At 50.7% G+C, this 26857-nt stretch overlaps 10 protein-coding genes across 10 annotated transcripts; 2 read left to right on the top strand and 8 right to left on the bottom strand.

The window, feature by feature from the left end:
- Positions 1-75: 75 nt before the first annotated feature.
- PC9H_008354 (uncharacterized protein) lies at positions 76-2014 on the bottom strand (the record flags this gene model as incomplete). Its single annotated transcript, XM_036777868.1, has 4 exons — positions 76-884; positions 929-1340; positions 1392-1718; positions 1778-2014. The coding sequence occupies 4 exons, from the start codon at positions 2012-2014 to the stop codon at positions 76-78; spliced, it is 1785 nt and encodes a 594-aa protein (XP_036629296.1).
- A 200-nt stretch (positions 2015-2214) lies between these two features.
- On the bottom strand, positions 2215-3529 carry PC9H_008353 (uncharacterized protein; the record flags this gene model as incomplete). Its single annotated transcript, XM_036777867.1, has 9 exons — positions 2215-2401; positions 2452-2531; positions 2590-2751; positions 2801-2822; positions 2873-3003; positions 3062-3117; positions 3172-3240; positions 3291-3416; positions 3472-3529. 9 exons carry the CDS (start codon positions 3527-3529, stop codon positions 2215-2217), a joined length of 891 nt encoding a protein of 296 aa, XP_036629295.1.
- Positions 3530-4174: 645 nt separating this feature from the next.
- On the bottom strand, positions 4175-5232 carry PC9H_008352 (uncharacterized protein; the record flags this gene model as incomplete). The annotated part of the gene is made up of 3 exons (XM_036777866.1): positions 4175-4651; positions 4710-4842; positions 4910-5232. 3 exons carry the CDS (start codon positions 5230-5232, stop codon positions 4175-4177), a joined length of 933 nt encoding a protein of 310 aa, XP_036629294.1.
- Positions 5233-6319: 1087 nt separating this feature from the next.
- PC9H_008351 (uncharacterized protein) lies at positions 6320-8775 on the bottom strand (the record flags this gene model as incomplete). Its single annotated transcript, XM_036777865.1, has 10 exons — positions 6320-6733; positions 6790-6867; positions 6918-7007; positions 7063-7082; positions 7142-7180; positions 7233-7286; positions 7346-7370; positions 7422-7769; positions 7817-8155; positions 8203-8775. The coding sequence occupies 10 exons, from the start codon at positions 8773-8775 to the stop codon at positions 6320-6322; spliced, it is 1980 nt and encodes a 659-aa protein (XP_036629293.1).
- A 448-nt stretch (positions 8776-9223) lies between these two features.
- On the top strand, positions 9224-10067 carry PC9H_008350 (uncharacterized protein; the record flags this gene model as incomplete). Its single annotated transcript, XM_036777864.1, has 4 exons — positions 9224-9497; positions 9560-9735; positions 9791-9887; positions 9934-10067. The coding sequence occupies 4 exons, from the start codon at positions 9224-9226 to the stop codon at positions 10065-10067; spliced, it is 681 nt and encodes a 226-aa protein (XP_036629292.1).
- Positions 10068-10230: 163 nt separating this feature from the next.
- Positions 10231-11627, bottom strand: PC9H_008349 (uncharacterized protein; the record flags this gene model as incomplete). The annotated part of the gene is made up of 7 exons (XM_036777863.1): positions 10231-10269; positions 10322-10423; positions 10476-10580; positions 10637-10709; positions 10765-11173; positions 11224-11305; positions 11358-11627. 7 exons carry the CDS (start codon positions 11625-11627, stop codon positions 10231-10233), a joined length of 1080 nt encoding a protein of 359 aa, XP_036629291.1.
- A 1288-nt stretch (positions 11628-12915) lies between these two features.
- Positions 12916-14953, bottom strand: PC9H_008348 (uncharacterized protein; the record flags this gene model as incomplete). The annotated part of the gene is made up of 11 exons (XM_036777862.1): positions 12916-13314; positions 13369-13441; positions 13494-13651; positions 13707-13841; positions 13890-13940; positions 13990-14007; positions 14070-14200; positions 14255-14483; positions 14542-14577; positions 14644-14747; positions 14803-14953. 11 exons carry the CDS (start codon positions 14951-14953, stop codon positions 12916-12918), a joined length of 1485 nt encoding a protein of 494 aa, XP_036629290.1.
- A 2839-nt stretch (positions 14954-17792) lies between these two features.
- Positions 17793-18833, bottom strand: PC9H_008347 (uncharacterized protein; the record flags this gene model as incomplete). The annotated part of the gene is made up of 1 exon (XM_036777861.1): positions 17793-18833. The coding sequence occupies one exon, from the start codon at positions 18831-18833 to the stop codon at positions 17793-17795; it is 1041 nt and encodes a 346-aa protein (XP_036629289.1).
- A 1081-nt stretch (positions 18834-19914) lies between these two features.
- On the bottom strand, positions 19915-22049 carry PC9H_008346 (uncharacterized protein; the record flags this gene model as incomplete). The annotated part of the gene is made up of 12 exons (XM_036777860.1): positions 19915-20100; positions 20163-20202; positions 20261-20333; positions 20384-20422; positions 20475-20534; positions 20582-20637; positions 20689-20763; positions 20814-21023; positions 21081-21505; positions 21554-21746; positions 21797-21960; positions 22017-22049. The coding sequence occupies 12 exons, from the start codon at positions 22047-22049 to the stop codon at positions 19915-19917; spliced, it is 1554 nt and encodes a 517-aa protein (XP_036629288.1).
- A 739-nt stretch (positions 22050-22788) lies between these two features.
- Positions 22789-25108, top strand: PC9H_008345 (uncharacterized protein; the record flags this gene model as incomplete). Its single annotated transcript, XM_036777859.1, has 13 exons — positions 22789-22875; positions 22959-23079; positions 23139-23295; positions 23347-23433; positions 23490-23604; positions 23653-23825; positions 23888-24111; positions 24175-24287; positions 24357-24423; positions 24494-24603; positions 24654-24678; positions 24738-24836; positions 24900-25108. The coding sequence occupies 13 exons, from the start codon at positions 22789-22791 to the stop codon at positions 25106-25108; spliced, it is 1587 nt and encodes a 528-aa protein (XP_036629287.1).
- Between the last annotated feature and the right edge of the window lie 1749 nt (positions 25109-26857).

Genomic DNA, 26857 nt, shown 5'->3' with positions numbered 1-26857 from the left:
GAATTATGCGGCACTCCATGATCCTGATGCCCAAAATCGTAGGATAATTGTAGATCAGAGGTTAACGTTACATCTTTACATCTTTTCCAACGGTCGAATGCTCAATAGCTCCATCGCAGCGGCCAAAACATGTCTAGCGCACTCGTACATCCACATCCGCGCCCGAGCGATCTCGATGTCCTTCTCGCTTTTCACACCTACAGTGTCCCATGCGCTCGAAATCGCATGGCTCAGCTTGAACGCGAAAGTCACTACACCACTCGGCTCGTGCGTCTTCAGCGCGACTTTGACAACATCGGGGTAAGTGCCGAGCAGGAAAACGATATCACGCGCATGAGGAGAGGAAACAAGATGTGAAGTGTCGATCTGTTCGGGTGGTGGGAGCGGGAACAGGTGCGGATTATTTCGCCCGATGGAAGCGAGTCGGACGTGCGCGTATTGGAGATATGGGCCAGTATCACCCTCGAAAGATTTCATACGATCCCAGTTGAATGTATAGTTGTTTATGCGTTTCGCGGCCATGTCTTGAATCTTCACCCCAGTGATGCCGATCTCCAGGCTCGTATTCTCCGGATCCTCGATGGCCTTGTACTTATCTTCGTTCTTCTGCATCTGCTCGTGCATCACTTGAGCCGCCTCCTTGATGATCTGATCCAAGAAAACAACTGTCCCCTTCCGCGTACTCATCCCCTGCACCAGGCCATAGTTGACGTGTTCGAGTTTGTCTGCCCACGGGAACTCCATCAACTTCAGAATTTTGAAGAACTGGGACAGATGGAGGTCTTGTTGCGATGAGACGACGTAGATCATCTTGTCGAAGTTGTACTTCTCGTAACGTTCAATAGCGCCGGCAATGTCTCGAGTTAGGTAAATGGAAGTGCCGTCTACAACGAATGAGAATAATCGCATGGGAAGGAATATTACCCACCTTTCTTGCGTAAAACCGCCTTCCCCATCTTCCATTTCTCGAGGTCAACAATCTTGGCCCCGTCGACGTCGCTGATCAAGCCCATCGCTTCCAGCCGTTCCAGCGCCTTGTCCTGCCACTCCTTCCCAACCTTGCTTTCGCCGGTATACTCATCAAAGTGAACATTCAGCCGATTGTACTCGCCCTCGTACTTCTTGACGCTGAGTTCCCGCCATACCCGCCAATTGGTCAACGCAGACTCATCGCCGTCCTCCATACGCTTGAACCATTTGGCGGCTTCGACTTTTACGTTGGGGTCTTCGTTCGCGTCCTTGTTGACCTGAACATAGACATCGAATAGATGCTTGATTGCGTCCTTTTCCAGCTCCTCTTGAGAACCGTATTTTTCGAATCCAACGGCAATCATTCCGAACTAACGCGGATGCATGAGTATGGCGAGTAGTAGTGAAATCATTATACGCACTTGAGTCCCCCAGTCGCCTAGATAATTGAGCGATACCACGTCCCATCCGCAACTCTTGTACAGGTTTGCGAGGAATGCTCCGATGATTGTACTTCGAAGGTGGCCAACGTGGAATGATTTCGCAATATTCGGCGAGGAGTATTCGATAATAACTTTCTTGCCCTTTCCTGACGTGTTGGTCCCGTACTCCGGCTTTCCTGATTCCGTCGCATGGGTTAGTTGGTGGACTTGGTTCAAGATTTCGCGGATGACATTGGACGTGTTGAGTTGGAAGTGTAGGAATGCTTTATCGTGTATCACTGATTCCACCCATTCGTCTTTTTCGAACTAGATATATAATCAGTGGGACGGTTCATAAGAGCTCCCTTGCGCCACATACCACATACTTTACTCAATACCTTCCCCGCGAGCTCGTCTACCTTCCCCGGGAGCCGGAATCGCGGTAGGGCCACTGTGAAGTCCACTCCCTTCTTTCCATAGTCCACCCCGTTGTATACTTGCTCGACCGTGAGCGGAGGGAGCGCGTCGGAGACCCTCTTAGCGATGGCCGTTCGGAATGCGTCAAATACGCAACTTGACGGGTCCGTGCCAGGGATGTGAGGTAATTGTGGCATCGAGCTCATCGTTCTGGCGAACGATTTAGATAATGCTACAAGTGGTGAGCGTGAAAGAATGGAGAAAGCCAGATCTGGAATCGATAACAATTTTCAGGACTTCAAATATGAGTTCGAGTCATCCTCAAGAACAGGATCATCGAGAGATAAGATAAGATAAAATCGATTCATAGTAAAGCGGTAAAGTGCATTCTACCGAACTATCCACATCACCACTCGATTACTGGCGGAAAGAATTTCGATATAAGATCGCAGTAATAAGGCTTCAATTCTGCCGCGTTGACCGGTATGTCACTTTTGCTATACAAGTCGTATGGATTGAACGCCTGAACAGCCGCGAGCGACTTGACGTCTGCAGTATTCATCAGATGCTCGTAGGCTCCATCACGATGCCAACTGTTACAACATTTCAATCAGATACAAGTGCGCAGCGAGCTCGTACTCACGGGTAGAAGCTGTGATAACGAATCATCGCTAAGCCCTCGGCGGGCAAACTGCTTTGATCTTTCAGAACGCGATACAAGTACTTAACAAGGAACCAAAAAGTCAATTCCCCCCAAGCTAGGCGGAGTAAAGGTACGAACCTCGTCGTGTCCCCATGAAAGCATGACATTGTCAAGGCCGCAATGTGGTTTGTAAATCCCAAACTTCGAGGAATACACCGGATCGTTGCTATCCGGATTTCCAGCAAAAGTCTCAGGGTAAATTATCTTGTCCGAGAATTGGCACCCGACCACGAAGGTATCCTAGAAGAAATTAGTACTTCTTAGCGGAAGATGGATAAATGTCGCCCACCCCAACAACATCCCATTGCCCCCTAATACGTACACGTCAGAAACAAACCGCGACAGGAGGAGGAACACGCACTGAGAATCAAAGAAGTAGAGAAGTTTCCCAAGGTCGTGGACCAAGCCAACAACTTGCATCCATTCTGGTTTACCATCAATTCGGATTGCTTCGGCCGTTTGGAGTAGGTGCTCCATCTGAGACATATTTGTCTGCCAAGGTGAAGAGTACGTGAGTGGGAGTTTTGCAGAGCTCTACTAAAGTGCTGACGTCTGGATCTGATTCATCTCTCAAGGTGTTAAGCATGTTCATCGCCTCCCATATCCCTTGATTCAAGTCTTCAGCACGTCGACGATAAAGGATAGAATTATCCAGCTCACCCATCCGTGCGTGAACATTGCCTTGCATCTCTTCTCGGACCTTTGTGTTGAATTCCACCGTTTGCCTCTCTGAGGTGATATCTTCAGGCTCTAGCAAATGGTAGGTGGGTTGTCCTTACCGTGCTGCTCCTTGTAGAAGGCCTTGACACTGTCGCGAGCATCTTCGAACTGCCGAAATTTCGATTTGTCTGTGTCTTGGTCGAATCGAGGTGCCGTATCCCAATCTTTTAGTTGAAGTAGGTTGACTGGGTAAGGCGCAAGTTAGCAAGCGGTGATTGCTGGCAACCCGGTGGTAACTACCAGTGTCGATCGCATCGGAGATATCTTCCAGTGAGTGGGGGCTCTTCAGTAATGGCATCCTGGATGTTCGAAGGTATCAACATTGGTACGCTTTATACCCGCTTCACGAAGCTTCAGGCCTTTGGAGCAGCTGTTCATCCGGGTATTCTTTGTATCCATCACCACGCCAAGTATCACTCTGCGCTACATGTGCATTACAGAGTAATTGGAACCTTGGAGTATTTTTGGCTTCTGGACGGGTTGTATCGTCACGAGAAGCTGATGGACAGCCCAACATTACACACGAATGGTACTTGCTGTTTGCGTATTGGCTGTTGTGTGCATTCACCGTCACATCTAATGAGGAATCTGTTCTAATTACAGTAGACACGGCGACCACATGGATGGGTCAGTTGGCTAAATCCCCCCGAATTGGAATCTAGCATACCGTCCTTTTCCAGTAGCCCCTAGCACCCCTAAGGATTTGGCTCCCTTAAGACGGTGAACCACTTCTTGTATTGTATAGCGTCTACTATCTCGGGGTGCGCGAAGGGGACATGAAGCTCATTCCATGATACTGCTACAAGGATCTCACAGCGTCGAACTATGTCTACATTACTTGAGTCCATCTGTGACCTCGAGACTAGCTTATAGTACTACTTTTGATCTGGATATAATAACAGTGATGATACATATACCGTAAGTAAAATGTGTAGGCGTATCATTAGAGGCGCGCAGATATGAACCATGCAATCCAGAATAAGGGCAGTAGAGCGATGCTTGGTGCCGACCACCGTATGTCCGCAGCATCCACCAAGGGTACATTGTTAATTATTGTTGCATTCAGGCAATTGAGCAGAGTGGCGTCGAGCCCGGCGGGTAGAGGCGTATCAGGCGTCCCTTCGCCGGCAAGCGCACCAGTATTATTGTAGCCGTCGAACGTGAGAGCGACACTGCTGGCACGATAGTATTGAACAGTTTGTTCTGGCTTGGGTAACCCGTTGGGATCGAAGGCAGATGACGATGTTGAGCTATTGGCTGCAAGCGACGATGAACAATTGCCCCGGATGCCCTCGATCAGCGATGTCACCGTTGCAGTGTCTGACATCAGGCGGAAGGTGTTTGTACCATTGGAGTTTGATATGAAGGTTGCTGTAACCTGAGCCCCGCCTGGACGACTGGAATTATCGTGTCGACCATACTGGATCAGACCAAAGTCAGTGTATATTCATATTCAAGATGGAGATTTTTTGTCGTACTTCATTGGTGTGTAAGTAGGCGCCCGTCCCTGCACCAGCAGCTCCTCCCCAAGCGACGGGCCAGAAGTAGAAGGGGAAGCCACGGCCTGCAACGCCACGGCCTGCTACACCAGGATACCCACTTCCGTATTGCCTGTCCAACGATTCAAGGGCCCGAGATTAGTGAAAGCACCACGCCAGCGAAAGATCAAAGCACGCACGCAGAGCCAACTACTTGTTGCCTTGTCCCTCCTCCAACTGAGCGACCTGCGAATGGTTGTCCGGCGGGTATTGATGCGACTCGCCCACCACCATTTCCAGCGGAACTCACCCCACGGGTACCAGATCCCGTCGACACAGTGGACGATCTGCCGCTCGAACCGCCGCCGACGCTGCCTGAACTCCTACTTGAACCCCCAGATGAAGAACTTGAGCTGCCACCTCGGGATCCCCCTGCGCTTGAACCGCCACCACGACCGCCACCACCTTTACGACGTTCAAGCTCTCTCTTTGACGCTCGTTTGGTGAAGAAAGGGACAAACATGCTGAGGGCGAGACTGCGGTAATAAAGTTTAAACGCTAATGGGTGTGATACAGATGTATGAAACCAGCACGTACGACCATCATCCATCAGCCTTTATACAGAAGACCAGTTGCAGTGCCAATGGGGTTGTCAGGAGCGAGTCGGCCCTTGAATCACAGCCTCCGAGTCCAAAATTGCCATGGACCTACCGTAATTATTGGCGCCCGCAGCTTTACATCCTAGCTTGAAGCCACTTCCGAATAGTACGATTCACACTCTCCCCTTCTCCCCTCCATGAAGATCGCATATTGGAGTATCCTCTCTGCTGAGACAGGATCGGATATAATTGCAATACAGCGTTCGTTCTCGCCGGTGTTCAACAGCAACGTTCCCAGCGGGGCATCCAGGACAGCCGAAGACCGTAGCACTGCCATACTAACTCGGGGTGTCTATCACTGTACCACATGCTGAAGTTGCATAACAGCTCAATCGGGGTTGCTCAATCGGGGTTCCCAAGTGAATGCTCATGAGGCTGTACGGAGCACGTTCTTCAGGCAACGAAGGGGCGCAGAGCGTATTTTTTGGCGTTGGCGTCGCCTGTGCACGATAAAGAAGCATGGCATCGACGGCTCGATATAACGACCATGGTCGTTAGCTAAGTCTACGATGCTATAGGGTGGAGCAAACAGTTGATGGCGGTACACAGCTTATTGCGTCGCAGGTAATATTAGTCTTCTAAGCTCACTTGTCGGGCGGAACTCATGACCATTCAAATATTTAATCTTCGTTGTAGAAATCTATAAGCTAGGTATTTCGTGAGCAAGACAAGACGAGCGACACTGTTTCACTCACCTCATCAATTCAATCTCGATAAATATATTTGCTGAATCGAATCGTTCAAAAGCCTAAGCACATCTGTGGCATAGTAAAGAAGGGGAATACACGTAAGGCAGAAATTGTTGCATAGCCTATCTATATAGGTAAGCATGTACAGTATGATATAAATTATCCCGCTTGCACGTCGTGATTAAATACACGGTGTCGCTAGCGGCCATAGGATTGGTGGTTCGAGAATGCACGGGGCCACAACCGAGATGATATACAGCGTTCATCTCCTGCGACGTCTAGCTCTCGGAATAGCAGCCTGTTGAACGGGAGGGGCTCTCGGAATATGTGGCAGCACCTGAATACGTTGCGGTGGTACTGCTACGGCAGGGAGCCTGAGGATGGGCTGTGGCATGGGCGCTGGGACATGCTGCTGACCCGCCCATTGCCTTATCATCTGATCTCTTTGTGCCGCGCCCATACGATGCTCGTTGAATATCTCTGCGGCCAGCGCGCCGACGTCAAGCGGTGGGCGCGCGGGAATCGGAAGATCAAGACGGGGAACCACTAGGGCCTGCATAGCCAGAGGAGCAGGGGCTTTCGGTGCAGCTGGTAGATCGACCTTGATGTCCTCCTGTGCTACATCTGGATTGTCACGTCGATAGGCCTCGGTAGCACGTTCTGCGGCGGCTTTGACCTGATAAAATGATAGAGTCAGGATGTGGAAAGGGTTTGGAAGGGGCTCGAGGGTACCTCGTCAGCGTGTCTTTGTTCTACTTGATCCCACAGAAGACATTTGTTTGAGTTCGCACTTGCCTGAGGAGCATGAGGCTGCGGTGACTTCAGTTGTGTGAGAGATAAGGGGAGGAAAGAAAGCGTACATTCTGGTTGAAATGTTCGTAGCCGGTGATAACCTTCCTACAGACATAGCACGACAGAGTGCGGCAGTTCGGGCATGTCATCTTGTTGCACTATAACAGAAGGGTCAGCACACAAGGTAGCGCGAGTGTTTTGTGGCGAGCTTACTCCAGCTTCTTTGATAAAGGCTTGAACAATCGGGTCATAAGGACGAGGAATATCATTCGAGACGTGGGAGCAATCGTACCTTTCTCGCATTTGGGACAATTTCGCAACAGGGCTTGGGCTGGACAGAAATCGTTAGCTTGTGGTACGACGGGTATGAGCGGGGAACCCACTCATAGCTTCTTCGATGGCGTGACGTCCGTCCAGCAATTTCTCAGCCTCCATTTCTGTCACGTTCGGGGTGTCCCTCAGTGTACTGCTGTGAAGGGACGAGATCAGACGTTACCTTTGCAACTCTTCGGTAGATGATCCTATGCACAATATTATGACACGAAAGCAGGAAGATCATGGAAAGCACTGACCAGCTTCTTACACGCTCGACAGCTAACGGCGCCGCATTCTTCTCTTTCACATCTAAATAGCTTCTCCTCTGGATTCTCAATAACTACCTTGTACTCGCAAAAAGGACACTCCTCCAGCCCCTCTAACCCAGCCATTTCTATCTCTTTGCGCTGTTTAACGCGTTCATATAGCTCCAGTAGTTTATCATCCAAGAAACGTCGTAGCTCTGAATCCGGGAAGGCGAGTTTACACCCGGATTGGTCCATGCATACGATATTGGGGTTGTGTGAGCCTAGTAGGTTCTCTGCGTATGAAACCATGCACTCCGAGCAAAAGAGATGAGCATCTGGACATTGTACCATTTTTTCCTGAAGGTGGATGAGTGAGGCTCGGCTAAAAGAAAGAGCATGCATACAAAGGGGTATGAAGTAAAACAACAGCCGCACTCGATGCCGTCCTCGACATCGCTTGGTGTAATGGACTGCTGGGACGAACCCGTTGCGTTCGGCACCAGTGCGCCTTCTTGGAGCTTGTGGACAAGCCATTCGCGCTCGGTGGTGAAGTCAGGATCCTCCACTAACGGTGCTTTACCTTTCGAGCGGTAGGCTATAACCTTACGCTTGTAGGGTAGAATCGGGAGCTTTGAGTCTACGAGAAGCTGTAGATGCGCAGGAACGTATAATCCTTTCTTTAGTAGAAGCACTGATCGAATGTACGGTTTGGGGATTAATGGAAAGTCGACTTGGAGTTGTTCCTAGATGGACATGAGATGATAAGACTCTGAGACAGGGGTATACGTACCAACGCCAGCTCATAATAGTATGGCCCGCCGAGAGTTGGCCTCTCCGTGGTCGAATAATCAATCTTTGGTTTCGGCTGTCCCCTCTCCTTGCCCATAGGGTCTTCAGCCTTCCGCTTTCCCTTCCTGTCAACCTTTGGATATGCTGGATTCTCGAACAGAGCGTTCAGCGTGGCTTCAACCGTCTTGGATTCCGTCAGAAGCTCCTGAGCGTACTCAGGCTGTACGTCTGGTACGACTTCGAGAACCTGCCGGAGTTGGTCTTGGGGGATAACGAGATCGGGTTTCGGGGGCTCCATGAGCACTTGAATCGAGGGTGTTTGCGAGAGAGTCGCTACTGCATGGGGTGGCGCGTTTTCACCCTTACGTTCTGGAGGTACTGCTTTGTCTCGTGCCGCCGGAGTGGCACCATTGTCCAGTGCCCCTGATGCAACCTTGAGTGGAGCCTTCTGAGATGGAGAAGGCCAGCCAATGTGTTCATAGTCGTCTTCTGAATCTGATATCTCGATGATGGACCCACTGACGACAAGCGGGCGGGGAAGGCGAGCGTGAGCAGCAGAGGGATTGTTCGGCATTTTCAGCAATAAATGGGCAATTTAAGAGCACTACAGATGGGCGAGACGTCCGTGCATTCTGCGCGTCGGTCGTTGACTCGTTGTCGGACGCGATGTAGTCAGACTCGCTGGGCGCGTCGAATTTCACACGAAGCGCGTGCAGGGCACGTGCTGGATTAAATGCTCATACTAATATAGGGGCTGCCAACTCGGCTGTAGGAAGCTGTAGTACTGCTGTAGTCTACTGATCCCTGAATCGTATTATCATAGTGCACTCAATGTTGGATTGAGTCAAAAATACCCTAGCTTGTGAGGTTACAATATTTGACATACGCAAGATCATGAGGTGTCGATTTGAGAAATCTCTCACCCGGACGGGGTCTTGACCGGTCACAGGTTTACACCGGACCCTACTAGTAGTTATGTGAGCTTCCAATATTTGCACAGGACTTCTGCAATCTTCGACACCATGGCTTCTTCACCAACTACTCTCCGTCTTGCTGTCTGCCTCTTCGATCAAGTTACAGCACTGGATTACCAGGGCCCTATAGAAATTCTCGGATTCTTGGACCCAAATAACGTCAAGCCCGACGTTCCTACTCCATCGTACCTGCTCGAAATCACATACCTAGCACGCACTCTTGAGCCCATCAAGGCCACGGCAGGTCCTCGAGCACTCGCAGATCGAACATACGATGAAGTGGGAGATGGCGAACAATTCGACTTAATCTTGGTTCCCGGGGGTGAGTCTACTTCATCGATGGCTAGTGTATTTACGAGATATGGACTGCCAATACACTCTCAGGTCAGGGTGCTCGTCCGGAGAAAGTTCCTTCCTCCCTGCTCGAATTTCTCAAACGTCAAGCACCAGGTGCCAAACATGTTCTGTCTGTTTGCACTGGATCGTGGATTCTAGCGCGAGCCGGCCTTTTGCAAGGCAAGAAAGCCACCACCAACAAGTCAGTATTCAAGGCTGTTGTAGTAAGTTGTCTCGCAAGCGACAAATGACCAGCCAATCGACATTACTTCGGCACAGGAAAATATCCATGGGTACGGGATCGACTGGATTCCTAAAGCACGATTTGTGGTGAACGACGACAAGAAAATCTGGACGAGTTCCGGGGTCACGGCGGGTATGTTGTCCGTACTGCGGTAGTGCTTCGTCTGACAGCGAGGAAGGGATGGACATGGCGAATGCCTTCCTAGAATATCTCGTCGGGAAGGAGGCGGCCCTGCGCATCAGAGGAATTGTTGAGCTGAGCGCGAAAGAAGAAGGAGATGACGAATTCGCTGAATACTACCATCTTTTGTGAAGAAGCCTTACAGTCGCTTGGTGTTACTGTTAGGGAGAACGGCGCTGAAACACTGAAGGCAGAGAGAGGCAAGAGCCGATGTACATGTTAACTAGGTCAACACATGTAATCTGTACCAATCACATCATCCCTATTCTGGGCGGTCATCGGCCGTCTTATACGTCTAGCATCTGGTGTTGGCGTAGACCTGAGTAGTGAAGCACTGTGACTCTGGCATGAGACGAGTTCAGTGTAGAATGGGAGGTATGCCTTACATTGAAGTTATCGGCGTTTCGGATGGATTGAGCAGCAGATAAACCCTGGTCAAAAGCGCATCCATAGCCAACGTCAGTAGTTCTTCCAACAGCGTGTGTCAGCTAGTCAACATTAGCTGGGACGTTTCGCATAAGCCCAACCCCGCTCACGTACTTCGTGGAGGGTAGTGCCGCCGCGGACGTTGCGGGAAGCGACGGATGTACCAGAGCACAAGTTGCCGTTCGCGACTTCGTTGAAGAAGATGCCGCAGAAGTAAATCTGAATTTACTGTCCGTTAGTACACCAGCTACTAAGTGTCTCGAGGTCGCACTGACATTGGTAGTCGCGGTCGCAGTGTAGGCAATGACACCACTGCTGCATGCGCCCAAGCTGTCTGTGCAACTGAGGCTAGAGGTACGTTATAAATTAGCATCACGACTTGTAGATGTAGATATGGTCATACGTTCTAGAACCAGAGTTTTCGTTCGCCACAGCGTTGAGGATAGAAGTAACACTCGAGGCACTGTTGGTCTTCCAATAAGCACGATAGAGAGCATCGCCGGTGCCGCGGCTGCTGATGTACGAGGAACCCAAAGAAGCGAGCGTCTTGGCCTCGGAGTAGCTGGCATCGATGAAAGTCCTGCGGGAGCTGGTAGAGCAGATGTTGACGGCACGCTTGTTGCGTTCGGGGAGGTCGCGCTTCTTGACATCAGCGGTCACTTCGACAGCAACCGCATCTGTGGCGGTCTCTACTTTGGTCAGGTCGGTGATACTCGCAACTCTGTCTGCGATGCCTGCAACCTGGAACGTAGAGAGGGTCTCGAAAGAGAATTTACCGGTGCCGACAGAGGCAAAGTCGAACAAAGGTGCCACTATCAGAAATATATCAAGCCGTGTTCCTTCAATCAGCGGTTAATCTCACCTGCGTGGCTGACTGTCACTGATTTGCCTGCGGGTATGGTAGTGTACGCGGTTTCGTCAGCATCAGCCAGAGATACTTGAATCTTGGGGGCGAATACGTCAAAGAATGGCAATCGAGGATTCATAACAACTCACTCTGATGCCGGTGAACGGCACGTCGACGCCGTCTTTCGTGACAGCGAAGGCGCGAGTAGGAAGTCTATCGTCCAAGACGGTGCCGTACTTAAGGACCTTGACATCTTCAGTCCCCGTGTTGGTCACTTCGGCGACGAGAGTAAGGTCCTCGATAGAATTCACGGAGGTGGTAGGCGTCGACAATTTGACGGTGAGGCCACCGGACCTTTTGAAGGGTGTGGCGAACGCTGTACTAGCGAGCCCGAGAGTGAGAACGGAGAAGAGGAGCATTGTGCTGAAATCGTTGAGACGGTAGCTTTCTAGAGATCTGAAGACTCTGGAGTATACCAGACATTTACGCTAGCTTTTATAGCACTGACCAGAGGCTGCGTTTGAGGCATTTTGTTCTGGCAGAGTGCCGAAGACGAATTCCTTGCTCCTCCCAAGAACAGAACCCAACGGGATGCGCATGGCTTCAACACCTAGACATGTGGAGGAGGTGTTCTGTATCAGTGATCTTACCAGACAACAGAACTAGCCTCCTCACTAATCCCATCCAAATAACCACTCCGAAACGTAGAGTCGCTTCTATCGCACAGCACCACGTATCTTCGCACCACGCTTCTGAACAAGAAAGTACGTCAAATTCCGGACTTCTCTTCCATGTGAAGGTCAGGTCGGCGAGGATCATTTGAAGGCATTTGGTGTATCATATCGACGCGACGACGCGACGAGTTGCAGGCAGATCAGGGCTGCGACGCCGCGTTATAGGTATGGCTTTATAAACGCGATCCTGAATCCCGAGAATGGCATATCCAGCAACGACACAGTGAACATCCTACTGTGCATCAGCGGCTGGACCTTGGATTCAAGAGATACTAATGATATACCGAAAATTATCCTTCATCAACATGCCGTGTCTTGGGCTCTCCGCCAAGTCAATAAGTGTTCAGCAGACCACATGTATCGTCGTGTGGAGGTCGTAGATATGTTGAGTTTATCCCAATAAGTCGACGAAGAAGGGCTTGGCTATCACATATCGTGTTCAGTGTAGCCACCTAATACGTTTGGAGGTTGTGTCGAAGATAATTGCTTTCGCAGAGAGTTTGACACGTCGTTGAAAGAGATGGTGTTGATAACGCTTGCTGTGGCTTCAATGGGTAGATTGTGCCATATGGCGGGGCCGTAAAGTGGTCGTAAATCTTGCGTCTACTATCAAAGTGGAAATTTTGCCTCATTCAGCTTGTATCGGACATCCAACAGTGGTAGAACGTGCGAAAGCACAATAATCTGAGACAAAGCCTCTGAATATTTGAATGCAAAATATCTGGACCTTCGTGACGCCTAAATGTCATATCTGCTTGTGCTATATTAAATAATCAAGCAGAACATCAAACGGCCGAGCGATGGTGCTATAATAGGTTGGTAATATCCCAAGGATGCTTATAGTTTATGAAACGAAGAGAACGAAACAAAGGAGTGTACCGAAAATCGAAAGAAGTCCGAAGATGCCCAGGTAAGGATACAGTAGAATCAAATTATGCGAGAACGAAAGAAGATGCGACTTGGCGGTTGCTGATCACAGCTTCCAGCCGCCAGCAAGACCCATAACATTGGTGGGATCAATAGCTGACTTAATAATTTGCAACGCCGGTAGGTTTGCACCGTAGATATCAGATAGTGGGGTATCGAAGAGAGCGTAGTTGCCGTAGTGAGGTGCATCTACAATGCTTGCTTGGCCTTCAGCAATGGCCAACCGGCGGATGTTTGCAGCACTCGCTTTGATGGCATCATGGAAATCGGAGTCGAAGATTTCGAGACCCCAGGCGAAATAGAGATTGAGAGGCAAGAAACTTTGCTCTCTCGCAGGTGGATACGCCGTAGCCGCGGTGCCATGAGCGAGGATAGTCGGAAGGAAAGGCTCGACGTCGTATGAAATGAACGAAGCTGTCTTCCAGCCGAGTCGGGTGCCCCAGAACTGCGAGGATCGAGATTGAGAACAGCGGCAGACCGTGAAGTAGGGGACACGTACAACAGACTCATTCACAATGGCTTTGAGGAGATTTTCCGAAAAGGATACCAGGGGAACGGTATGGAAGGCACCCCTAGTTGAGAAGTTAGTACGGAAACCTCAGCTTTCATTGATTAGGGTCTGACCTTTGTCCTGCGGTTGCATCTGAAGGCGATGCCAGTACGAGGGACGAGAACGATCGAGTGCTAATGTCCTTGGTGAAATGGGGGATTGCAAGGAAGTCATCGAAGATGCCAGCTGGGGGTGTAGGCGCATCGTAGAAAAGCAATAACGACACACCAGGCTGCATGTGCCCTGCGGTCAGTCATGGGTGCATAGGATACAAAAAGATATCGTACTTGGCCGATCAAAAAGTTGTAGGTGGTGATGATTGACGCCTTGGGGTCGATGACTTCGTTGGAGAATTTGGCCGTAGCGGCGTTGATTGCATCAAGATGAGGGAACTCGTGTATGTAATCAAGCCACCCTGTTCGCTACTAATTAGACTCAAGCTTGGCAACTTGAGAGGAACTCGATCTTACCCAGACTTGTGTTTGAGGGAACGTTTTGAGCGTGAACTTCGTGACAATACCCTTGGGGGCTGTTAGTGATGCTTGTCTTGGTAGTCCCGCAGAGACTCACAAAATTGTTGAAGCCGCCCTACGACGCGAATATAGATTAGTGACTTGCATCTTGATGAAATTGAATAAGTGATAACGTACCTTCAGAGCGAAAAAGAGATCCGGATCGGAATCGTGGGTGACGGTAACAATGGCACCATCGGGCTTGACAAGTTCATAGGCCGTGACTGTGTCGACCGTGAGCCCATACTGGTTACTCTTCCACGAGTAACCTTCAACTTGCATGAGCAACTGGTTCTGATATGGAAACGATCTGTGATACGCACCTCCGCCCAATGTAAACCCTGCCACGCCGACATTGGTGACGCGTCCGCCAACGACGTTTACTGCGTACGGCTCGAGCGCGCTGTAGACATCGTCCCACACCAGTCCTGCGCCGACGGTAGCTGTTTGCGCCGCTTGGTCGTAGACTACCTGATTGAACCGGGTCATGGTAATGTGCACGCCTGTTGTCGAAGAGAAACCAGGGTTTGACGCATGTCCGCCACCTTTCACCTATGGGCGTAACCAGGGATTAGTGGAGTGGTTCAGGGAAGACATTACAAATACGAACGGCGAAGGGAGTCCGCGTTGATCCAACAATTTGAAGCTGCATAATGATCGATGATCTGCGGTCAATACCAATGTACATCAAACGATGATGATCTACTCTTACAGTTACCGCGACGTCCTCGGGTGTGCCAGGTTCTACAACACATTTCGCGTGCTGGGTGCTCGATGACGCCCAATGCTTGATCCCTCGTGTATAACGTATCTGGCCTGTGAGGGAATGGGTGAGATTCTGCGACAACGCGAAAGCATCGCAATAACTGACCTGGATAGTAAACATCACTCGCTGAAGAGACCGTGTCTTCAATTTGTTTGCATATCGGATCAGGACCACGAGCCTCCAGAGAGGGGAGGCCACAGACAAGGGCCGCAAGGGTGCAGAGCGTCGCGAAACGAGCGAAAAGGTTGACAGCCATGGAGCGTCAAGGATAGGGAGCGGTTGTCAGAACTTTCACTCATATGCTGCATCCGCCATCCTTTATATTGCAAATTCGTGGCAAACTGGACGAACCAATGAGACAAGGTCAATGGATGTACGTATACTGTTTGGAAGTTTCTTCCGACGGACCTTTATTAATTATTCATGATGTCAAGAGATTTTTTGTAAGCTATCGCTTATGTTGTTGCTAGCGGGCCAATCGGTCCTCCGATCAAAACGTCAACAACAATTATGCGCGGAGCTTGTACTCACTAATAATCTATTTGCCTTTCCGGTTTATAATTAACTTCTGTGGTGTTGGAAGTACGACTCTTTGTCGGAAGATCGCGGTGGGCGTCGGGGTGCTTGGTGTTGGACTTCGTGGAATAAAAACACGAAAGTGGCTCAAGGCCTTGTTACCTCACTCTCAGAAATTTTGAGGCCGTACTTACACTGAGCGAGTTGCGTCCCGATCAGCAGCCCTGAAGAAGAGCCCATGGGCCCCGGTCAGGAGCGAAATGGAGCGAATAGGTTGTCAAGAGTTCCGTCGGAACTCTTGACAGTCGAGCCAAGTAGAGCGAATAAGTTTTGCGTCATTGCGGCTTCGGCGTAACCGCGCGTCGCGTCGCTCTCGCGCCAGAAACTTTTACAAGAATTAGGAGACGAACGATTCTTTGGACCAGCCGTAGGTAATCCCGGTGTTCTCTGGGGTGACATGAGCATAACGTTAAAGAACTCTTGCTCGATGGCCTTCGCGACCAAGACACGACCCGATATTGCTAACATGTGTCGAAAAGCGACGACTATTATGGCCCAAACTGTGAGACTCCGAGGATTTGTTCCCATGAGGTGCCAGATTGACGGTTTTACTGACGGCGTCCGACAACCGTGTAGAAAAGAAGAGGAGACAGCCAATACGCGTGCGCGCCAGAGAGACACCGCCATGCAATGTGGCTGATGCTAGACATGTGGTGCCCCGCATATGTCTAGATGAAGTGGACATTAACGATGTAATGATGAAATCGATTCTCACCATCGTCACACTCTTACAACCCCGCAGGGTGTGCATTCCTTTATTTCCATATGTGACTTTCGTTTCACTTTGCGGCTGAGCGCTGCCAATGCAGGAACTAGCGTCTCAGCACGTATTCAGAACGAGGAAGTTACTTTGGGAAAACTGAATAATATCCATTGAAGAAACCGTTGAGCAACCCTGGGGCAGACATAAAGCATCTGGCCTGGCCTGGCCACCAGCCGGCATGTGCGAAACTATTCCACATTTCACCACGAGATGGCAACCGCCTGGTGAAGTTAATATCGCTTGAGCAATATGGCCGTCTCCACGACCATTCCCGAGGCCGATGCTGGCCCGGCGACAAGAGGCAGGGAGTACGAGGACCCTGGTTTATGACCGTGAAGGCTTGATCCAGCAAGGCCCAAAATGTCTGAATGGATATAGGCCGAAAGTGTCTGATTTGAACCCGGCCCTTCCCAAATTTCGACGAAATGTCCATTTTTCAGAGGAGGCCCTGCGGGCCTCACAATTTGTCTGAATTTTCGGTTCAGGCCTTCTGGGGCTCTCAAAATGTCTGAAATATGGTATTAGGCATCCCGTGGGCTCTACAAGGCTAGTAGATGCCTCACGAAAGCTTTATACAGTGTATACAGACTCCCCCACACACGTAGCTCCCATTCTACCCTTCCGAATCGTCCAATAACCATGCAGTCTTATTTTTCTTCCTTGATAGTACCATTACCTTTGCTAGCTTCGCTTTCGATGCATATAACTGCCTATATACTTCCCAGTCTTGCTCCGTCAACTCCATCTCCATGTTGCTACTTGAGTTTGCAGGTTTTAACGGGGCATCCTTGAGCCTGGACAAGAAGGCGAGCGAGGGAAGGGTTGCAAAGTGACGAGTAAGGAAATGCGATGTTGTATCCGTGATGCTGCTAAATCGCCGCCCTTCAAGCCTATCCATGACATTGCGGCAACATTGAAGGCTTCTGATTGTGACACATGTCGACCATTCTTACCGCCGCCTTTGGCATATAGCACCACAACTGTAAACATAGTCAGATGCAGTCCGATGTTCTTGAGATACACGACACACAATGTATGACGAGCAACCCAACGTCGGCACCTCCACTGAAAATGTCCGAAAATGGATCCCGCCTAGGGACCAAATCCCAAAAATGTCCGAAAAAAGGACCAGGGTGTTTCACCTTTTTGGGCGTAAAATGTCTGAAAGTCCTCAGGCCGAGCGGCCTTCAGCCGCTCAAAAATGTCTGAAATCGGATCAGGGGGCTGACCTATTAACCAGGGTCCTGGAGTACGATGGTGTGGTGGTGATAGTTGAACGTTGAACGTTGAACAGCGGGCGCTTTGCCGTTCTCAATCACGTGCCGAAATGCTCCTGGAAGCCCCTAAAAACAACAGACATAGACAGATAGACTAGCACATGTAGAAATACAACGAAAGTAGCTAGGAAAAACATAAGAATTATCACCATGTCCCAACGCTTTCGTAAAGACGGTAAAGGCACCAACATCACCGTACCACGCATATGAACAGCGGGAGCATATTCACCCGTTGCCTCGACTTCTTAACACCGGGCAACGTGCTAGCCAAGTTCAAGCGTGCCGACGGCAAGCACTATTCCACCATCCACAAGTTGAATGTTGCGATCGAGGAATATTGATCGATCGAATGTACTGACTTACATCTTGACAATCGTCTGATAGGTTGAATTCTTATTGACGTTACTACATACATATCATGAAGTCCTCCCAGCGAGTTCTATACACATACATATATCAAGAAACAGTGCAAGTAGTGTTCAACCAGTGATGAGTTTCATCGATTCCCAACTCTCGCCCGTCCGCACGAGCCCCTTGAAAAACACTTTGTCCAATAAAAAGTCGACGCGCTTGATCCCATTCCCCCTTTCAATCATCTCCATAGTACCCGACCGACGACATCGATGAGCGTACGCCCGCGAAACAGCTTTCTCTTCAGCCATCGACAACTTTGCCCAGTCGATGTGGGAGATCCTCTGATTGAGGGACTGGTGTATCTGCAATAGGATGTCGTGCACGCTAATCGGCGGAGCGGCGTGAGGTGGTAGATGTCCGCCATTAGGACCGGCACCGAAGTACGGGTTGAACTCGAGCTTGATCGGCCACTGAGGGATCATATCGCAAGTAATGAGCAGACGAGTAATCGGCGGGTGAGTTGCCGATTGCTTCAAATCCTCCCATGGTATAGGCTGACTTTGTCCTGGGCCAACTAGACGTAGCGGCGCATACGTTGCCGCCGATAGATCAAATATAAAGTCTCCACGAGGAGATTCCCCGTTGAGCCAAGGGTGAATCTGCAAAACGGTCGGCTGCACGGCTTGCCACTGTGGCGGAAGCATGCCCGGCCCAGGGCTCATGGCGTAGGGACTCCAAGCCGGCACATTTGCGCCCCATATCGGCTGCTGTTGCCCATAAGCACCGTAAGAGTGCCGACGCTGGTAGTAGGGGGGTTGGGGTTGAGGCCCAAGGAAAGGAGACGTCGGTGTGAAGGGCGAAGATGGGGGGAATACAACGGGTACGATGCCTGGGCTGCTGTGCGGGGGCGGCCCAGACCACGACGGCCGACGCTGCCTCGCGTGCGTACCGAATGGGTCGCCGAATTCATCACCAAAGTGGACCCGCCTGGGAGTGTTGGGAGTCCCGGGATCGTTGGGTAGGTCATTCGAATTGGCGTAGGGGGATGTTGGGTAGAGGGATGCGCTAGGAATGAACGGGGACGCCTGCTGCTGGCCGTATGCTGGATCGAGGTACTGAGTTAGCATGTACGACGGATGAGGGGTGTACACGAATGGCGAAGACATCGTGAACTGGAGGAAAGAATGAGAAGGATGCGGGAGGAGACGCACGACCTCGGACTCACTTATAATACTGGCGCTAACAGCCGCAGCGTAGGATAAATATAGGTGTTTCGGGACGGAGAGAGGGTATGGTTCCTTTAAGCGCACTTCGCCCAGGAGCCAGACGATGACGAAGAACCTCGCTTCGCGTAGACTGGAGAGCAGGTCGGTGCTGCTGGGAACGGCCTTCAGTCAGCCAAAGCTGCTGCGCTGTATCCAGAGGGGTCAGCAATAGAAATGAGGGCACCGCCTGAACTGACTCGCATATCATGATAAGCCGAGGTCCCTGGAGAAAATTGCTTGATTAGGAAATTATTACAGCGCTTATGCATGAAACCTGTTGATGGGCGCGCAGTTAGACGCTAGAGTGGATCGCGGAGACAGCGAGTCCCACTGCAATGACGACCAGAGGAGGCAGGTGTGAGCCAAAGGTTACCAACGGACGGTCTACAAATAGTATTTTCGTACGGTCTGCATGGTTCGAGAAAAGGCACCGCACTGTAAGCTGCCTCAAGGTTCTCTATTCCGCTGCGAAGATCATAGCGATCTCATGAAACGCTGACTGAGAGGCCAGCTGTGCAATGGAACGAACAATGAATAGTACCGATCAGTTGATAACCTTGTCCTGACGTACGCGACCGTTGTCCTGTATCGTTAGGGAGCGTGATGGCTATGGACAACAGTTCTAAGCTGAAACCTGCCGTTCTGCGTCAGTACGACGAGGTTAATGGTGAGCAACGGAGGACATACCTGAAAGCGAGCGTACTGGTCCATGCGGATTATCGATCGTCCATGATCATAGAGGCTCGATGAAAGATGGCTGTACAAAGTTCCAGCGGTCATTAAAATCAAATAAAGCTCATGGAGATGCACTGTCGCCAGGTCGAGACCGAGGCGAAAAGACGGACGAACAGTGGACTAGACAGCAAGACAAGGTACCGAAAACAGAGAAGACTGTACTTTGAAGATATCCAGTAAGGGGTGTGTACTCGCAGAGACTTTCCCGCACATTTCATATCCTCGTAAAACACAACCCAGTGTTAAATTACGAAGACCCCGTCAAGGCCTTGGATCGCTTCGTCAGAAAACTCGCCAGAGCAATAGCCGTAGCTACCAAGAACCAGCGACCCCACCGTTTTTTGCCAGACGCTACGCCGATTGGAGGAGGTCCGCTTGGACGTGCAGGCAGGCGGGCGAACAGCAACTTGCGTACTGCGTTGACCTTCTTCGTCTGGTGAATGTCAAACGTGGGTAAGCGAGGGCCTGATGTCCGGAATGACTTCAATGGCTCACCGTGTACGGCGGATAGCGCGCAGCGAGGATCTTGTCAACCCTGAGGTATTCGTTAATATGCTTAGATATAGATATGGTCGACGAGTATAGACGCTTACCAGCTCGGCGAGTCCATAGAAGCGCGTAGATGGGTAAATATATCGAACGTGTACTTTCCAGTGTGATAACCGGCTATAGTCCGTGAATGACTGAGACATATTAACGGAACGACGTCGACTTACATCCGCTGGGGCCTATCCCTCCGAACGGCAGGCCGTCGACTAGGAGAAAGAAATATATCATCTTCTCATAGAGATACGTCTAGTCACATACCGCCGGGATGTATTAAAACCTCATTGGCGATTGCGGCGCCACTCTGAGTGTTGTCGAAAACTATGTAAGGTCAGAATCTCGCCTTGTTCGGGGTAGGTCTCACAGACCTTTGGCTTTAACAGCGTTGTCGGAGGAAAAGACATAAAGGGCGAGTGGATGATCGCTGAATAACGAGTTGTTAGCATGGTCAAGACATCAAATGCGCGTCACTCACCGTGCATTGATGAAAGCAATTGCCTCGTCAATGTCTTTCACTGGGACGATGGGTAGGATAGGGCCAAAGATTTCCCTAGGCGGGTCGATACGAGGCTGCGGGAACCGAGAAAATCCAGGACTTACTCGCTCATCAAGGTATCATCCGGCTGGACGTCCTTCACCACAGTCGGTTGAATGTATTTCGTGGCTTCATCCGTCTCACCACCAAACACGACCGTTCCCTTCGTCCCTTTCAGCAACGCGTTGACGCGAGTGAACGCTTGAGGCGTGATCAAACGCGCATATGCGCCGCTGACCGAGGGCTTAGCCGACTCTGGGTAGAATTTATCATACCTATCAAATGAAGTGAGCAACGGGAGGGTCGAAGTGGGGACTGCATGAATCATTCACGTGTTTTTGAGGGCGTCTGCGAAGGTGTCTTGGAAGTCTCTGGGAACAAGGATGTAGTCGGGTGCAACACACGTCTGGCCCGCGTTGGCAACTTTCCCCCACAAGATCCTGCGCGCGGCTGTCTCAAGGTCGCAGTTCGGGTCGATGACAACCGGGGACTTTCCCCCCAACTCGAGCGTGACTGGTGTGAGATGCTTCGCAGCAGCAGCAGCAACGATTTTGCCGACTCGTCCGCTGCCCGTGTAAAGAATGTGGTCCCATTGCAGCTCGAGCAGCTTTGTAGTCTCTGGAATAGAGCCATTAACGACGCGAACTAGATCTTGGTCGAGGTACTTGGGCACAAGCTCAGCAAGAAGGCTGCTGACGGCGGGAGTGTTCTCTGAGGGTTTAATGGCCACAGCGTTGCCGGCAGCGAGGGCACCCGCCTGTCAATACCGTCAACGTGGAGATCGTTTGAGAAGGAGATTACGCACCACTGGACCGATTGTGAGCCACAGAGGATAATTGAAAGGACTGATGATCAACACAACTCCTTTGGGTTCCTTACGCACGACTGGCCTCATGGCGGTGAAGTTTAAGCTGAACGCTGGCTTCTCTGGCTTGGACCATTTCTCGACATTCTGATACGCCTGCTTTGTATCCCCAATACTCGGCCCAATTTCCAAGCTGCGAGCTACGTGGTAAGTCTCGGCGTACAGCAACATAGATCGACGTACAAGTTGTTCTCGAGAGTTGGCCTTCCCAAGTCTGAGGCTAATGCATCATTGAACCGCTCCGCATTGTCCTGAACGAGGTAGCCGAGTTGCAAGATTTGGTACTTCCGGTACGCGAGGGACTTGAGTTTGCCGGAGTTGAAACCGGAACGAAGCTCAACGTGGATCTGTGGGCGACAATCGAGCCTCGATGGCCTTGTAGTAGAATCAAGCAGGAACGAACCTTGTCGATCTGGTCTAGTGGGGTGAACTCCATGGTTGTTCGTTCATAAAGTACGGGAGCACTACGCCCAACGGATCACCATTGAACACATGGTGCGCGCTTATGTAAATGTTCGCCTAAAGTCTAACCAAGGGAAAATCTCAATTCGTGTAGCTACAAGTTGAACGTTGAAGCTGAAGCTTGACGGCTACACACAGGCTATTACAGTGTTTACGCCATCTTCCTCCTCAGCGTGAGGACAAACCAAGACCTGTCTTCGCCATTCCCTTTGTCTCGCCGGGTTTGAACATACGCTCAACGCGCCATTCCCGGAGTAGCATCGTCAGCCAACACACGGTGAGCGCGAATTTATCGCCTCTACACATCCGCGGTCCTGACTGCGATAGTTGCGTCAGACATAGTTCGGGTCCGCTGGGTAGCCGGCATGTCCGATTGAGGGCACACGCGAGACACTCGGGCTGAACTTGGGGCATAAATGCATAACAGACCATACGGACATTCACGCGTCGTAAAATGTAGAGGCTCCGAAGCTGAAATCCGCCGCGTGAGGCGTTCACTTGTCTGTGGGATGGTGTCGGGTCAAGAAAGTAAAAATTGTGCTTCGACATCGTTCAGGGGGAACCGGGTTTGTGATCGCTTCCAGCAATAGGCTTCAATCTCACTACTACCATGTGTAACTCTAGACGTCTTCTAGGCTAGCTGATGGAGGGCTTGATAGTCCTTGCAGGAGGCGGACGCAGAGGCACAAACCACCCGGACGACCACCTTCAGGATGATGGTCAATGCTACCAACTTCCTTGTCGCTTTATTGTCAATCTTCCTACTCTCGCGGGTTGCGAAATTCATCAAAGGGCTCAAGGTACGTATATAGACAAACCTGGCATCTGAGCCATAACGAGGCTGGAACGCCAGACAAGGGCTTGATGCTGACCAGAAATATAGGCGGTGAGCTACCTTCCAGGATACAGGATTCCATTTTGGCCTATCTACGTCCCTGGGGTCCTTCTGCCGACTACATGGTGGAACATGGGCTTGGAGTTTCCGTGGCGCAGACGCTTCGACGGTACATACGCCCTGGTCTATCCAAGGGTGTTCCTACTGATGGTGTCTGCATTGGAGCAGTATATCGGAATTTCCAGAACGAAAGCTTCTCTGTTGTCCCCTGGCTCCTTGGCCCCGCCGGAATATACACTTCGAATATCGACATCGCCCGTCAAGTTACAACGGAAGGCCGCAAGTCGTCGTTCTTCAAACCCCAAGAGACCAGTCGATTGTTTCTGTATGGCCTACGTTCGAGTACTATCCATGTATCTGACACGGAGCCATGTAGACTATGGGGTATGAACCTTTCAGCTTCTGAAGGCGATACATGGAGAAGGCACCGACGAGTAATAGCTCCAGCATTCAACGAGGATCTGTATGTGCTCATTTCCAGACCCCCGGCCCTCCTTATCTTAACTTTTACCGTCTCAGATATAACCTCGTCTGGGAGCAGACGCTACAGACATATCGTGAAATGGTCGACGCAGAAGGTTGGGCCGATAGGGACGTCGCCGAATTTCCAGCCGTCCAGAAACTCACGTTCAAGGTACCTCAACCCGTTCGATATCGTTCGCTGAATGCCTAGATTCCGTAGCTTGCGCTCCACGTTCTCGGCCATTGCGCGTTTGGATTTCCCTTCGACTGGTTGACGCCGGCGAAACTGCCCAATGGTTTCATGTCCACACACGAGGCCCTCCGCATCGTTTCCGATACAACCATCTTTGCCGTCGTTGCACCGAGTTGGATATATAGGCTACCTGTGAAATGGTTAGAGCATTTTCATAACTTGTATCCCTATACTTCGCATCCTGACAGCTATTTCCAATCAGGATCCAGGAAATTCGCATCGCCTATGAATATCTGGCGAAATTCATGCATGATCAGGTCCAAGATCGCAAACACACTTTGAACGCAGCGGTGAGCGACAAGGGTGTGCGGGGGAAGGACATCTTCACGATGCTAGTGGCGGCCAATCAGTCTGAGAATGATAAACTCAAGCTGAGCGATCAAGAAGTTATCGGGAACATCTTTCTTATGTTATCTGCCGGACATGGTACGCGCACCCCCCCCTCCCCCGTTGGACCTCGCGGTCGTGATAATGATTCGACATTTGTAGAAACAACGGCCCATACCCTCGCAGCGACCCTGGGGCTCATAAGTTTGTATGAAGATATCCAAGATGATGTTTTACAGCAAATAGCGCATGTTGTCGGTTTCGATCGTGATCCTGTGCGTCATCGTCTTCCCGTATCCCCAACTTCATATGTATCAACCCCTCTGAACTGTGCTCGGCTCTAGACCTTGCAAGACTACCCCAAGCTGACCAAAGTGACGGCAGTGTTCTACGAGTCGCTCCGAATGTTCCGTGAGTTCAACGTCGCCTTCAAGTAATCCACTTAGTTATATATCTTTGTGGGTGTTGTGGGCGAATACAGCGATCATCCACTTGATGGCCCGTGAAGCAAGTGAGGATACGACACTGTCTGTCCCTAACCCTGTTGGCCAGGCGGGCAATACGGTTATTCCTATCCGCAAGGGAACACAGGTGAGATGGCTGATTCCAGAATGACACCGGCGTGCTCATGCCAGCCTCAGGTGATTGTAGATATGATAGGCATACGTGAGCACATCGCACTATCCACAGGTGTAATTTCTACTGACGTGACGACTTACTGTCAGAATACAATCCTCGTTACTTCAATGAACCCGAGAAGTTCAAGCCCTCAAGGTGGGACGGCGTGTCTAATGAATCAGAGGAGTTCACCGCTTTCAGTTTCGGTGAGCACCGTTTGAGTCGTTTGGTTGTTTTACTGTCCCTATTGATGGGACTCTTGCGATCAGGACCGCGAATGTGCATAGGCCGTAAATTCGCGCTCACCGAATCCGTGTGTTGGCTAACGATGCTCCTCCGTGAATGGCGCATTGAGCCGATCTTACAACGCGGCGAAACGAAGGAGGAATGGAAAAGACGGGTCATGAATGGCAGGCTGGTTCCAGTTCTAGCCATCACTGAGGTGCCGGTTAGATTTGTGAGGAGGAATAGGGTGTAAACGCCATGAGATAGCTTGTAACTGCTATCTCGACCCTATTCTGAATCTTTACTCCGTTCCTATCTTCAGTTTTGTCGCCACAGCATTGATTTTCCCTTAGAGTAGCCCGTATTAGTCAAGGGTGCATGGTGCATGGCCTCAATGTGCTAGGCGATGTATTGAGTGACCTGGGCCTCCCACGAGCATCGACATGCAAACTGCTGGCCACGACCATCGGAAAATATAAGGTGCGCGTTCCCTGAGAGGACGGCAGTTGAAATCATAGCATGACGAATGTAGACGATGAAGTCGAACATTGCCGCTCTCGACTCCTTGCAAAAGCACTGTGGCCATGCAGCCAGCGTAATTGAGGAAAGATCCTCGCCGCAGAGTGTCCTGACCTGCTCCCGAAGGTTTACAAGTTTACAACATCCAACACAACATCATGTACTGTTGTCATCATTGTCAATGCCTTGAATGAATGGGAGGACTTCGACTCGTACTCGCTGTGTGAACACTAGTGCGGGGCCACCGACAAGCGTGAATCACGTAACAAATGCATACATACGAGTTCCTTCGAGCCCACTTCGAAGAGAACCAAAGATGCGGAGGCAGCAGAACGGAATGGTTGCACGGTATCCAGAATTCCACAATTCACTCGCAAGGCGTATAGATGGTTATGGTCATTAGGCAAGCATCGTATACATCCATACAAAGAAGTGCATATCTATAACACTTATATCCACGTACTCAATTCATCTTGGCTCTTATTCCGGGAGGATGAAGGTGTCGGTAGAACCCATCGCCACTGCCGAGTTGTCGTCAATACCTGGTTTCGCCTTGCGCACAACTGGCCGTGCCCGATAGCCTTGTCGTAGTGTTCCGAGCGCCCAGTAGCTAGCCACACCAAGCTCCCCTAGCCTCACTACCACGCCATGGAGGATGGATATAGACGACACCGACCGTAGATGAGAGACCTGTGAAGTATTTGTAATGGATTATCAAGAGACTACGCCGCCCAGGCACTCAGTTGAGCAGCTCGCCTGACTTACCTGAATGTCTTGAGCTTCACCGGATGGGGAACACGGAGGAAAAGGGAGTCGGAATTCAGGCGCGCGGAAACCGACCATCCTAGCAACGTACGTGCTGCATACGCAGTTCGTAGATTGATCATGAGACCGGGACTGACTGAAGCTTAGGCCCGACATTCCGAGCTAACGTCTGATTTAGCACGGACTTGCGATGCTGCTGGAATGATAGAGCGAATGGCGAGAGTAATCATAAACTCTTGATTCAACGCAGCATTGGCTGCAAAGCCTAAGGAATCAATTTCAGACGAGGTCATCAGGCCCGAGAAAGCTCGCCTGTCTCCGCACCCACAGGTCGAACCTGCCTTATCGCGACGATGCTTACCACTATCTCGGTCCTGTCTTCCCACATCGGGCACGAGGCACCCATTGGCGTTGATCCCCGCCAAACTCCTGGTTTCCTTGTCATAGCAGACGGGGGTTGATAGACTTGCCAGCGCTCTCTGCCCCAAGGGGGGCGGAGCATGTAGTGCGCACCCCTTCATCGAAATCGCTGGCACAATCGATGAGATCCGCTAGCGGAGGGCCATATGCAGAGAGATTGCCGATCCTGCCCTCGGAGTTAACCCGGCCAAAGTAAAGCGTAGTATTTGGGAATATTGGAATGGAGGGTTGAGGATATACCCAAGCGCGAGAAGGGATGCAAGGCGGGAGCACCGCACTGAGGGAGTGATTAGACATC

This window comes from Pleurotus ostreatus, assembly GCF_014466165.1.
Source record: "Pleurotus ostreatus strain PC9 chromosome Unknown scaffold_6, whole genome shotgun sequence".
In the NCBI taxonomy this organism is placed as follows: domain Eukaryota; kingdom Fungi; phylum Basidiomycota; class Agaricomycetes; order Agaricales; family Pleurotaceae; genus Pleurotus; species Pleurotus ostreatus.
The sequence above is the reverse complement of the archived record's forward strand: the minus strand, read 5'-3'. Positions and strand labels throughout refer to the sequence as shown.